Source organism: Coregonus clupeaformis, chromosome 24 (genome assembly GCF_020615455.1).
Source record: "Coregonus clupeaformis isolate EN_2021a chromosome 24, ASM2061545v1, whole genome shotgun sequence".
Lineage (NCBI taxonomy): Eukaryota > Metazoa > Chordata > Actinopteri > Salmoniformes > Salmonidae > Coregonus > Coregonus clupeaformis.
In genome coordinates, this window is record NC_059215.1 from 12792526 (window position 1) to 12807159 (window position 14634).

Below are 14634 nucleotides of genomic sequence, written 5' to 3' on the forward strand. Positions count from 1 at the left end.
AGCATAGCCTTGCTATTGAGAAAGGCCGCCGTAGGCAGACCTGGCTCTCAAGAGAAGACAGGCTATGTGCACACTGCCCACAAAATGAGGTGGAAACTGAGCTGCACTTCCTAACCTCCTGCCAAATGTATGACCATATTAGAGACACATATTTCCCTCAGATTACAGCGATCCACAAAGAATTCGAAAACAAACCCAATTTTGATAAACTCCCTTATCTACTGGGTGAAAAACCACAGTGTGCCATCACAGCTGCAAGATTTGTGACCTGTTGCCACAAGAAAAGGGCAACCAGTGAAGAACAAACACCATTGTAAATACAACCCATATTTATGTTTATTTATTTTCCCATTTGTACTTTAACTATTTGCACATTGTTACAACACTGTATATATACATAATATGACATTTGAAATGTCTTTATTCTTTTGAAACTTCTGAGTGTAATGTTTACTGTTAATATTTATTGTTTATTTCACTTTTGTTTACTATCTACTTCACTTGCTTTGGCAATGTTAACACACGTTTCCCATGCCAATAAAGCCCTTAAATTGAATTGAATTGAATTGAGATCCGAGATAAAAGGCTCCGGTAGCAGCAGGAGTGCAGCACAGTAATCAATCGTGTTCCTCTACTGTTAGTAGTGCTGCAGCTCGTTCCCTCGCATGGAAAATAGCCGCTCCTGGGCATACAGATAGAAAGGAATATTATTCAAGAAGCCATGACTTCACCTCAACCTGCTAGATTGGATATATGACCAAGTGATTGGGGGATATCCCCAGTCCCCCTCATGCCCTCTTATTTGTTTTAGTTTGAGGCTCCTCAGCACTACTGGAGAAATGTTATGAAAACTGAAAACTTCCTGTCTCTGAAAGTAATAATAATTAATTGGATGTATATAGCACTTTTCTACCAACTGAGGTACTCAAAGCACTTTACATAGTAGGGGGGGAAACTCACTTCATCCACCACCAATGTGTTGCATGGTGACCATTTTTGTGCCAGAACGCTCACCACACATCAGCTGGAGAGGTGAGGAGTGATATACGCAAATTAAGAATGAGGGGGTTGATTAGGTGGGCATGATGGAATGGGGCCAGGTTGGGAATTTAGCCATGACACCAGGGTTAACACCCCTACTCTTACGATAAGCGCCATGGGATTTTTAATAACCACAGAGAGTCAGGACACTCTTTTATCGTCCCATGCGAAAGACGGCAACATACGCAGGGCAATGTCCCTTTCACTGCCCTGGGATCTCCTTAAACTAGCATCCCACTACTGGCCCTCCAATACCACTTCCAGCAGCATCTGGTCTCCCATCCAGGGACCGACCCAGCTTAACTTCAGAGGCAAGCCAGCCGTGGGATGCAGAGTGGTATGCTGCTGGCAGTGCTTTTGTATGAAGTGTAACATTCAATAAACTCTAGACTTTACATGGTATTACAGTAGGTGGTGGTTAGGCTATATGGTATGAATCTACTCTTTCAACTTTTAGAATGGAAAGAGTAGAGCCAGACGGTCTGTCTCACCTCATCCCGCTTGACTTGCTCATGTCTCATATTGGAGAGCTTAGATTATTAGAGCATGATGGCTGGCTAGTGTGGATCCCATCGGTCGCCTGTTTCCATCTTTTGGTGGAGCTAATTTGTCTCACTCTCTCTCCTCCTCCCCCTGTTTCTCCCTCCCTCCTCCCTCTCTCTCTCTCTCTCTCTCTCTCTCTCTCTCTCTCTCTCTCTCTCTCTCTCCTTCCCCTTCTCTCTCTCTCTCATTCCCCTCTTTCTCCCTCCCTCCTTCCCCTCTCCCTCTCTCTCCTTCCCCTCTCTCTCTCTCTCATTCCCCTCTTTCTCCCTCCCTCATTCCCCTCTCTCTCTCTCTCTCCTTCCCCTCTCTCTCTCTCCTTCCCCTCTCTCTCTCTCTCCTTCCCCCTCTCTCTCTCTCTCCTTCCCTCTCTCTCTCTCTCTCTCTCCCTCTCTCTCCTTCCCCTCTTTCTCCCTCCCTCCTCCCCCCTCTCTCTCTCTCTCTCCTTCCCCCTTCTCTCTCTCTCCTTCCCCTTCTCTTCTCTCTCTCTCTCTCTCTCTCTCTCTCTCTCTCTCTCTCTCTCTCTCTCTCTCTCTCTCTCTCTCTCTCTCTCTCATTCCCCTCTCTCTCTCTTTTCCCTCTCTTTCTATCCTTCCCCTCTCTCTACTTCCACCTCCCTCTACTTCCACCTCTCTCTCTCCCTCTCCTTCCCCTCCTCTCTCCCTCTCCTTCCCCTCCTCTCTCCCCTCCTCTCTCCCTCTCCTTCCCCTCCTCTCTCCCCCTCCTTCCCCTCCTCTCTCTCTCTCTCCCTGCTTCTCTCCTTCTCCATTCCTCCCTCTCTCAGATGTGTAAGGTTCTGAACACCACCAGTATGAGTTGCTTTGCCCCGTCCCTGGTAGCAGAGTACCGTCCAGGTCTGGACATGGTCAAACACGCTGATGAGTTTGGGTTCATCTTCAACAACGTCCAGACTCTGCTAGTCTATAACAACACCAACTTCCTCTACTACCCCAACCCATACTTTGAACCTCTCAGCACCAATGGGGTCCTGGAGCAGAAGCCTGGCTCGCCCATCATTCTCAAGGTATGGGAGCTTACTGGAATTGTAATCAATCAATCAATCAATCAAATGGATGAATAAAGCTCTATAAATGACAGCACTTATATAGCAACCCGGCCTAGACCTAGCATGTAGAAATCAAGAGAGGGTTTAAGATATTTGAATGTGCAACCATAAAACAGAGTTGAAACAATGTTCATTCTATAACTGTATCATCATTACTGCACCATAACAACCAATTATTATTTTTGGGTGACTTCATATTACCTTAGTTGAGCATTGCAATGACAATGTGTGCACAGTACAAAGTGCCCCCCTCCTCTCCCCCCACAGGGCAGAAACCTGGTTCCCCCGGCCTCAGGGGGGGTGAAGCTCAACTACACTGTACTGATCGGGGAGACCCCCTGCTCAGTCACTGTGTCTGAGACCCAGCTGCTGTGTGAGCCTCCTAACCTCACGGGCCAGTACAAAGTCATGGTACGTCAATCAGTCTGTCCAAGTGCACACATATCTACACAGAAACACACACTGAAACAGACACTGACAAACACACAGATGCACACACACACACACACACACACACACACACACATTCATACACACACACACACACACACTCACACACCCTCTCGTCCTGTCTCTCTTTTCTGTCTCTGTGTGTCAGAGTGTCTGTGATTTATTTTCCATAACGTTTGACCTGTAAACTCCATTATTTTTGCTCTCGTGGTTGTTCATTCAGCTGAGCGAAACAGGTCAAAGACAGAGCAGTGTGACTGGGCTCTAGCTGTCAAAAGGTTCCGCAAGAATCCACTGCAATTATTTCTACTAGTCTTCTCACTTATTGAGTTCAAGCCCCGAACTTCACTCCTCACTCTCATACATGTCGGGGTGTCTGGGTGCCGGGGTGTCTGGCTGTCTGGCAGTCTGGGTGTGTGTCTATGCACACTGTGTCTGTGTGCTGTATGGGTTTATTTAACTGAATCTAACTGTTTGTGTTTGAATGTGTGTGTGTTAAACTCTATATACTTTATGTGTGTACATATCAGGTCCAGGTGGGCGGTCTCCACGTGTCTCCAGGGGCGGTCCACATCCTTTCAGACAGCCTGCTCACCCTGCCCACCATCGTCTCTATCGCCGCCGGCGGAGGCCTCCTCCTCATCATCGTCATCCTCGTCCTCATCGCATACAAACGCAAGTCGCGGGAGAATGACCTCACCCTGAAGCGCCTGCAGATGCAGATGGACAACCTGGAGTCCCGGGTCGCCCTGGAGTGCAAGGAAGGTGAGTAAGACTTTATTTAGATAACCACTAACTATTAGTAGGCTATCAGTAACATTGAAATGCATCTAGGGAAAAATTCATTGACATTCAACAAATTAACCACAGACTATTAGTTGCAACTCTCACAAACTATCGTATACACCAGTATTCCCAACTCCAGTCCAGTGAGTTTGTCAGGGGCAACAACAAAAATGTGTGCTGTTGGGGGTGCTCGAGGACTGGAGTTGGAAAACCCTGGTCTAGACTACGGAAGGTCAGTTCAGCCCAGAGTCGCTATTCAGGTACTCTAGCCTATATCCTTATCCTCTCTCCATCAACAACAAACGCATGGAATTACAGGTACAGAAACTGAAATCAGTCTCTCAAAATGTCTGTGAAGAGTTAAGCAATTATGTTTGGTCCTCTTCTGCTCTACACAGCTATTTTGAGACACTTTGATTCCAGTTTCCTTGCAGGGCTAAAGACTGAGCTAGCTAGCTGGGCTCCACTAAGGCATGGTATAATCACATGAATGACACACATTGGTATTTCTGTGTAGTAAATAAATTACGGGTGGTATGTGTTGCATAATGTAATAGAAGTTATTGTGAATCTGGGTCAGTGAGTCAGTCTCTGCTAGTTTAGTTTACCCTGTTTGTGACCCTGATCGTGGCACACTAAATGCACATGGTGCTTGTCTATCGCTCACACACACTGACTCACACACACACACTGACTCACACACACACACTGGCTCACACTGACACTGGCTCACACACACTGACTCACACACACACACACTGACTCACACACACACACACTGACTCACACACACACACTGACTCACACACACACACACTGACTCACACACACACACACTGACTCACACACACACACACTGACTCACACACACACACTGACTCACACACACACACTGACTCACACACACACACACACTGACTCACACACACACACTGACTCACACACACACACACTGACTCACACACACACACACTGACTCACACACACACACTGACTCACACACACACACTGACTCACACACACACACTGACTCACACACACACACTGACTCACACACACACACTGACTCACACACACACACTGACTCACACACACACACTGGCTCACACACACACACTGGCTCACACTGGCTCACACACACACGCACACTGGCTCACACACACTGGCTCACACACACACGCGCACTGGCTCACACACTGATTAAACACAACGTTCTCCTATGAACACATTTGTAATGGCATATCATCTTTATTTCATGCTGGCATTTTGTGTGTGGCATGTGTGTTTCAGAGTCTGTTGTAAAGGTATGGTCTCATTTAAGATTGTTAGGCAGGCCTTGTTAAAGCCTAATAAATCTGTGTTAGTGCTGAGCTCTGCTGCCCTACACACACACACACACACACACACACATACACATACACACACACACACACACACACACACACACGCACACACACGCACACACACACACATGCCCCTGTTGGGCCACAATACAGACAGGGCACACTTCTGTTCACTACACCAACTGACCTCTGAACCCTGGGACCAGAGGGAGGACAGACAAGTTATGTATCCCCTCCAGCCAACCTGAAGACAGCTTTTCCACTCAAAATTACAGCACATAGAATAACCCTAACATACCAAATTACAGCACATAAAATAACCCTAACATACAGAATTACAAAGATGGGACATATAGAAGACATAGTATACTAGAAGGGTATATCTTCCTAATGTCATTGTCTTGTTTCTCTGGGTTGTGTCAGGGCTGTGGCAGTGTAGAGATGGTTCTTAGGGAGGTCTAATCTATGTCTGTTGTAGGGCCCAGCTGGGTGGTGTGAGCAGAGCAGAGCAGCACACAGCTGCAAAAGAGCTAAAGCCCTGGACACGTACAGACAGACAGATACTTTAGGCAGACACACACACAGGCGAGGAGACACACCGAGGGGGTCATGTTTTAAACAGCAGCTGTGGTCAGGAAGAGTGTAGTGCCCCAAGGGTGGATTTAGAGGTGCAGCTAGGTACCTGGGTTCCACCAGGGGTGTGTGTCTGAGCCCTGAGCTGGGGTAGCCGGGGTGCTGGGGGGCAGGCTGTAGGCAGGGGGAGATATGACTGTGATTGGCTGTAGAGAGGCTAAGGGGACTCCCTCAGGGCAGAGCAAGGCCTAGCAGGACTCAGTCAGGAAAGGACCAATTAACTAGCTCTCACCTGCAGCCTCTAACAGCGGAGGACACACAGGAGCTCAGATACTATACAGTACCGCCAATTTACTGGCCACCAGAGGTGTGTGTGTGTGTGTGTGTGTGTGTGTGGCTAGTGGGCGTCCATACTAATGTATGGCGATCCATGGTTTCAGATCACAATAAACTAGCAGGTCTGAAGTCAGTTGATCTAACAGTGCTGCTCATTTCTCCTCTCTCTACCCCCCTCCTCCAGCTTTTGCTGAGCTGCAGACGGACATCAACGAGCTGACCAGTGATCTGGACAGAGCTGGTATCCCCCACCTGGACTACAGGACCTACGCCATGAGAGTCCTCTTTCCTGGCATCGAGGACCACCCTGTTCTCAGAGAACTGGAGGTACGGAGAGAGAGAGAGATGGAGAGAAAAGTAGAGAATGAAAAGTATGGGGGGGGGGAAGGGAGAGGGAAGGGGAAAGAGAAATGAGGAAAGGAGGGAGAGACAGAGTGAGAAAAGGAGAGTGAGAGAGCCCTGCGGCATGCCCTCCATAAGCACCACAGTGCCGTGGGTAGACTGATACCAGTATGCCGTTCTGCCTCTCTGGCCTCTCTCTCTCTCACACACACACACACACACACATAGGTCCCATTACAAGGTCCCGGCGCACGTCTATTTCACCCACCAGCACGTCCTTCATCAGGCATAATGAAGTGGGTAATGTCCTGTTCACTGGCAGCCCTGGGACCTCCTCTACTTGGGACAGACTGACTGGAACACACTCAATACTCTCCCTTTAATACGCTGGGATTCTTTATAGGGGAGTACAGGGTGGGTGTGAGTTGCTGGATGAGTTGACTTATTGGGGTACATAGGATGGGTTCTAAGCTGAGACCTCTAACAGGACAACGTATGCAGTCTTATTAGGGTCAGCCTGTTGACTGTATGAGTGTGACATGGTGGGATAGTGATGAGATGTTCAGGGAGGAATAAAGGTCTAATAGGAACCGCACAAAGTACTGTATACTAGAGCCTCACAATGTCCTTTATGATCAACTGAGCATAAGAAAAGAAATGGAGTAGTTCTGTCAAGCATGGAACAATCTGAATCTGTATAAGCATGTTTAAAGTGGAACTCTTAACACAGAAACGATGTGTTGTCATGTGGTATGTTAACCCTTTGTGTTCTGTCCTGTATGTCCTAGGTGTCAGGTAACGGTCAGCTGAACACAGAGAAGGCTCTGAAACTCTTCGCTCAGCTCATCAACAACAAGGTGTTCCTGCTAACCTTCATCAGAACTCTGGAGCTCCAACGCTCATTCTCCATGCGTGACCGCGGCAACGTGGCGTCTCTCATCATGACGGCGCTGCAGGGCAAACTGGAGTACGCCACCGACGTGCTCAAACACCTGCTCTCTGACCTCATCGACAAGAACCTGGAGAGCAAGAACCACCCTAAATTGTTGCTGCGCAGGTAAGAGACATACACATTCATACATATTTATACATGCACACACATACATACATACATACATACACATTTACACATGCACACACACAGACACATTATGCATGTACGCAGATACACACACATCTATGCACACGCATACACTCACACATACTGTATACACACATCTGCTGTGGGCATAATGGAAGGGGAAGTAGAGATAGTGGAGGGTGAAAACAGTGGAAGGATGTTGATGAAAGGTAGATGAAGGAGTGTGGATCAGAGGGGTGCATTCCTCTACCACTTGTATTGATTCCATTCATCAAGATTCAGAATAAGTCATTCATTTACAATGGCAAGAGATTCATTTTTATCAAACTACTTCTTGAGTAGAAATATCCTTTGAATTATCAGCTGAGATAGAGAGTTGTAGTCTCATCTCTCTCTCTTTCTCTCTCTCTCTCATCTCTCTCTCTCTCTCTCTCTCTACCTCTCTCTCTCTCTCTCTCTCTCTCTCTCTCTCTCCTTCGCTCTCTCTCTCTCTCTCTCTCTCTCTCTCTCTCTCTCTCCTATCAGTCTGAGAGTACACGACTGTACCACTGTCAGTCTCACTTATCCGCTGAGCTCTGGCTCCTCATCAAACATTCAGCAGCAGCTTCTACTTTACTTTTCTCTTTCTGTCTCCTTCTGTCTCCTATCTAGATTGTTTTCCACAGGACTCAGGCCGATGTGCTATATCTTTAAATATAGAGTCCTTTTACTTTTACTAGAGTAATGGCTGCCATCTTTGTATTGTTTTATAGGCGTATGGATGGGTTATCAGGTGACCAGCAAAACTGTCACAGTCCCGCCTTAACCCCATATCCAGAGAGAGGGGAGAAGAGAGAGATGACAGACAGACAGAGAGAGGAGAGGCGACATACAGAGAGGAAAGAAGAGGCGACAGAGAGAGAGAGAGGAGAGAAGAGAGAGGCGACAAACAGAGGAGAGAAGAGGGAGACGACAGACAGGGAGAGGAGAGAAGAGAACAGACAGAGAGAGGAGAGAAGAGAACAGACAGAGAGAGGAGAGAAGAGAACAGACAGAGAGGAGAGAAGAGAATAGAACAGACAGAGAGAGGAGAGAAGAGAATAGAACAGACAGAGAGAGGAGAGAAGAGAACAGACAGAGAGAGGAGAGAAGAGAACAGACAGAGAGAGGAGAGAAGAGAACAGACAGAGAGGAGAGAAGAGAATAGAACAGACAGAGAGAGGAGAGAAGAGAATAGAACAGACAGAGCGAGGAGAGAAGAGAACAGACAGAGAGAGGAGAGAAGAGAACAGACAGAGAGAGGAGAGAAGAGAACAGACAGAGAGAGAAGAGAAGAGAACAGACATAGAGAGGAAAGAAGAGGGAGACGACAGACAGACAGAGAGAGGAGAGAAGAGAGAGACGACAGACAGAGAGGAGAGAAGAGAACAGACAGAGAGAGAGAAGAGAATAGAACAGACAGAGAGAGGAGAGAAGAGAACAGACAGAGAGGAGAGAAGAGAACAGACAGAGAGAGAGAGAAGAGAAGAGAAGAGAACAGACAGAGAGAGAGAAGAGAATAGAACAGACAGAGAGAGGAGAGAAGAGAACAGACAGAGAGGAGAGAAGAGAACAGACAGAGAGAGGAAAGAAGAGAGAGGTGACAGACAGAGAGGCAAATGGACCTGGATTATGCTGTAGTGTTATTTAAGATGCCAGCCGCCAGCCCGACGCACGTCTTGCGGTCCCATAGTTTGTATTATCTCCTGTCATTAGGAACACAATGGTGTAATCCACAAGACCTGCTGGTCTGGCCTTCAGGCCTGAATATTCCTTTAGTTTTTTAACATTACGTTCCATTTTTTCAAAATCATTATAAGGATTACCGATTTGACACGCTGTTTGTTTTCTCTTTACGTTTTTCTTGTGGCTCATTGTGGCACACGTAAGGTTGACTGAGACACAGAGAGGAGCGAGCAGACTCATAAGCAAAGGAAATCCTCATAGGGACTGAAATTGAGCATATGTGTAACCCACATTAATGTGTTGTTGTTGTCATTAATGTGGATGGTTGAGGAATAGGACAGCTCTGTTCTGCTCTGATTGCAGCTCATCAATTAGCAGTTGATAACAGGATGGCTGAGCCTGTTATTATGTTTAGGCCTGAACTACCTATTATTAATGAATTAGTCCATCTCTGCCTTCCATCTCTTTCTCTCCTGATGTAGTCTATGACTGTGTGCCTAATGGCACCTTTTCCTGATATACATAGGGTGCCATTTAGGACACAACTATAGAGATAAATCTACACTTCCCTAGGACTTGCCTAAGACCCATCAGGAGCCTCTACACTACTTTACATTTGAGTCATACACTTCCTTATGGCCCACCAAGAGACTACAATCATCCATCCCATTCAGCCCACACAGAGAGGCTGCACCCCAAATGGCACCCTATTTCCTACATAGTGCACTACTTTTGACCAGAGCCCTAGGGAAGTGTAGATAAAACATGTTTTATCTCTATAGTTGTGTCCTAAATGGCACCCTATTCCCTATATAGTGTGTGACTTTTGCCCAGAGCCCATAGGGGTCTGGGTGCCATTTGGGACACATCCTATATGTAGGCCCATGGCAGTGTACTGTACAGTATCTGAGGCAGCAGGAGGAGCAGTGGTTCTCTAGTAGTGTATGACCATGTAGTATGAATTATTACTGACCGCACCAGACATGGTTTACACGGTCAGAAAGCGCCACCACACACACAGGAAGTTACCTAGGGCACCTAACCTCCGGCTTCCTGGTCCTCCGGCTTCCTGGTCCTCCGGCTTCCTGGTCCTCCAGCTTCCTGGTCTTGTCTCATTCATATTACATCTTACAGAGGTACACCATAGTGGGTTGAGAGTGCACTGGTTGACAAGGCCCGCTCTTAGTGAATGGCTCTATGTGCTGCCCACGCATGCATATACACACACACACACACACACACACACACACACATACAAGGCTTTCCTGCCCACTCCGCTGTTAGCAGAATGCATTTCTGTAGTACTCACAGTAGAATGTCCATAACATGGACCTGTAGATATATATGGTTGACCTCTGAAATAAGAACCCTTACAACAGGAGCAGTGGCGGCTCCTGAAAAAATTCTCAGGAGGGGCAATTTTTCTGATGATTTAGGTGACCTACACACATTTAAAAAAAGATATGTCCAGCAACAACATGAAGACAGGGGCAGCATATAAGTCAATACCAGAAGCATTTATTGACTGATCTGGGGAGATGGATTCCAGTTTCTGTGACAGATTATAAATAATCTCTGATGCCTTTGTTATATTAGCTTTTGGTTGAATGTACTGTCGTAGTAAATATATAATGTTATAGCTTGGTCTGACTAAAATCTTGTGCATGACCCATTTTGTGTTGGGCGTTTGTTTTCAATCAATGCTGTTCCTATCCTATAACAATGGACAAAAGAGTCCTATCTTGTCAGCCTTGTCAGCAGGTGGCCAAGGAGTGGTGATCCTAGCTGACCTAAGACAGGACACTTTTACTTTACGAACGAGTCCGTGCACGCGATTCCAGATATCTTTACCTCTGAATAAACTGCCTTTATTATACCATATCCACCCTGTCCAAAGTCTCTACTTGGTCTCAGTTCTCCAGTAAACTTGTGATTATCAACAGTACACAACGGTAACAAACAATTGGGGGAACTCACGGGGCAGATAGTAAGGTCGCAATGACACAGAAAGCAGTTCAATGTCGGGGGTACAGAGTCGCTCTCTTACCAGGATCGCGGTCCGCTCTGACCAGGGTGAAGCCGGCCGGCTCCACTTCTCTGTCCGGGACTCTGTCATCCAGCCAAGTCTCCCAGCTGTATTGGGATTCCGCTGCCAGCAGCGTTTTCTTTATTTAGTCCGTTCGTAGCGGGTATGTACACGATCAACAAGATCAGTCCAAAACCAACCACTGGAAATCCATGGTTGGCAAAATGTTTGTAAACTAAGTCTACAAATTAAAAACATAAAATAACGCCACACTGCAGGTCACAACAGAGACGCTGCTAGCCGCTATTGTCTTAGTTACGTTTCATGGTTACGTCACGTATGACGAAAGCGCGTAAGTGCAAGCCCACAGACACCCATAGAGAATGTATTGAAAGCTTTGAAATTTGAAAAAAATAGATTTTACATGACAGGCAATGAGAGACTTCTGGGCGATTTTCAACTTGACTGAAATCGCCCCAAAAACGGGCGGGGCCATTTGAAGCACGACTTTAGCCTGATTTGACATTTAGTGGCTGGCAGATCAGACGTGAACACTGATAACTACTGTTGCCGTGATATAATTGATTAGAAAAAAAATCCCTTCCTTTTCCCGTTTGGCAGTGCGTCGCCCATATCGCCCTATTGAACAGGCCGTCCCTGAACAGGAGCCTTACAGATGGGATATGTGAAAATAGGCCTCGCAATAGCTGTCCCGATGCTTGTAGTGGCTTTCAGTCCTGAAATACTGTATATGTGAAATATATTTAAAGATATATGTGAGCCAAATGTCTTCTTCAGTGCATGTCCATATAGTTTAGCAGGGTATACACTGTATGTATCTTTGAGGTACTTGACACTGGAAAACATAAACATACAATACACATATGCATACTAGTGCTGGGAATTGCCAGGGACCTCATGATACGATATTATCACGATACATAGGCTGGGGGCCAGGGGGAGGAGAGCTGAGGGGGCTGGGGGCCCGGGGACGAGGAGGGCTGAGGGGACTGGGGGCCCGGGGACGAGGAGGGCTGAGGGGGCCCGGGGACAAAGAGGGCTGAGGGGACTGGGGGCCCGGGGACGAGGAGGGCTGAGGGGGCTGGGGGCCCGGGGACGAGGAGGGCTGAGGGGACTGGGGGCCCGGGGACGAGGAGGGCTGAGGGGGCTGGGGGCCCGGGGACGAGGGGGGCTGAGGGGGCTGGGGGCCCGGGGACGAGGAGGGCTGAGGGGACTGGGGGCCCGGGAACGAGGAGAGCTGAGGGGACTGTGGGACTGGAACCTTCATTATTGAGGCCGTCTCAAGCAGAGAGCTCCATTGAGAAGAAGAACTGCCACGCTAGCTAGTGCCCCATCACACCACAGAGAGTGGGAGAGGGAGAGGATAGGGAGAAGGGGGGAGAGAGGGAGGACAGAGAGGAGGATGGAGAAGAGAGATGAAAGCAGAGGGAGAGCCTTGACTTTATGTCTACTGTCTACTGGGATCTACTGGGATCTTGTATGAAAGGCGTTTCTGGGTTAACAAGGTGTACTAGACATGCAGCAGGCATGCTCACGCCGTAATTAACATTTAGTCTGCTCTCTGTGTCTCACACAACTGTTTCTCTTTCATCACACATCTACTTTAAGACCAGCTTCACATCAATAGGTTCATACTTTTTTTATTTAACCAGGTAAGCCAGTTGAGAACAAGTTCTCATTTACAACTGAGACCTGGCCAAGATAAAGCAAAGCAGTGCGGAAAAAACAACAACAACACAGAGTTACATATGGAATAAACAAAACGTACAGTCAATAACACAATAGAAAATCTATATACAGTGTGTGCAAATGTAGTAAGTTATGGAGGTAAGACAATAAATAATTACAATTATAATTCAGTATTAACACTGGAGTGATAGATGTGCAGAAGATTATGTGCAAATAGAGATACTGGGGTGCAAATGAGCAAAATAAATAACAATGTAAATAACAATATGGGGATGAGGTAGTTGGGTGGACTAATTACAGATGGGCTGTGTACAGGTGCAGTGAGGTGAGGGAGATAAGTGTCTCCAGCTTCAGAGATTTTTGCAGTTCGTTCCAGTCATTTGTAGCAGAGAACTGGAAGGAATGGCGATTATTATCTATTCTTTGTAGATATATAAATTATTATATGCACTGTTCAAACGAAGGTTTGCTAACTTTATATTTGACCTGTAACGACAATTTATAATCCTAAAATACCATGTATTGAGCTTAAGAATGGGCTACTGAAACCTTCTAGAAATGTCTCTCAGGGAAAGAGCAGGAGCAGAATCTCATTGAGTGAAACTGCATAATAACCCTGCATAATAACCCTGCATGATAACCCTGCATGATAACCCTGCATAATACCCTGCATAAAACCCTGCATAATACCCTGCATAATAACCCTGCATAATACCTTGCATATTACCCTGCATAATAACCCTGCATAATACCCTGAGGGCAGCGTGAGCTGGGTGGAAAAACAAACCATGTTGTATATTATGGGAAACCTTGGCACACACACACACACACACACACACACACACACAGCAGACATTGACTTCTGTCTTAGGTTATATTATGAGTATAACGAGGGGGTGGCTGTGAGCTCTCCTGGCTGCCAGATGCCTTGCAGTTTATATGTTATTATATTTTCACAGCAGTTCAGACTACATTCTACATTTAAGTCAATAACCTCTACAACATCCTATTAGAACATATAGCCTGTATAGAACATGTATTTGATGTGACTAATCCAAATTAGAGAGAGAAGAGGTTCCATGTACGGCCCAGAGATACAGGCAATGGTACATCAACAAGCCATAGTCATGGCTTTATATATATGAAGTATATTCATACTCCCCATGTTGTTTTGAGGATCCTTTTGGATTCTGAGAGTATGCTCTCCACATTAATAATGTAGGTCTTAATACTGTAGGTCTAAAAGTGTTGTGCCCCTCCCTGACTTGTAGTGGAGTCTGTCTACCCGTGAGAGTCTACAGCACAAACATTAGATGGTTTTTCCCCTAAAAGCATTCTGAACATGGTATCTACGTTTTGACAATCTGTTTACTTTAAACTACTTACCTTTCCATTTTAATTTGTTAATCTGCTTTTAAAACTTTTAGTCAGACAATTCTTTGGTTGTAAGTTTGTTTCGCTCTTTCATGTTCTCTTTCTGTGTTTCTCTCTCTTTTTCTCTGTTTCTTTCTCTCTCTTTTTCTCTTTCTTTCTGTCTCATTCTCTCCATCTCTTTACCTAGCTTTATCCCTTTTTTTTTCTCTAGAGACATCCTTCATAAGCCTTCTGTACTCTATAATGATAATTACCTGGATAT

At 46.3% G+C, this 14634-nt stretch overlaps 1 protein-coding gene across 1 annotated transcript in view; it reads left to right on the forward strand.

Annotated features, from left to right (window-relative positions):
* The window catches only part of LOC121538014 (plexin-A2-like), a 346168-nt gene that overhangs the window by 299201 nt on the left and 32333 nt on the right, over positions 1–14634 (forward strand). The window contains exons 18-22 of the mRNA XM_041845745.2: positions 2366–2605; positions 2915–3058; positions 3628–3862; positions 6320–6462; positions 7266–7534. Coding sequence (XP_041701679.1) covers positions 2366–2605; positions 2915–3058; positions 3628–3862; positions 6320–6462; positions 7266–7534 — 1031 coding nt within the window. The remainder of the gene's footprint in view (positions 1–2365; positions 2606–2914; positions 3059–3627; positions 3863–6319; positions 6463–7265; positions 7535–14634) is intronic.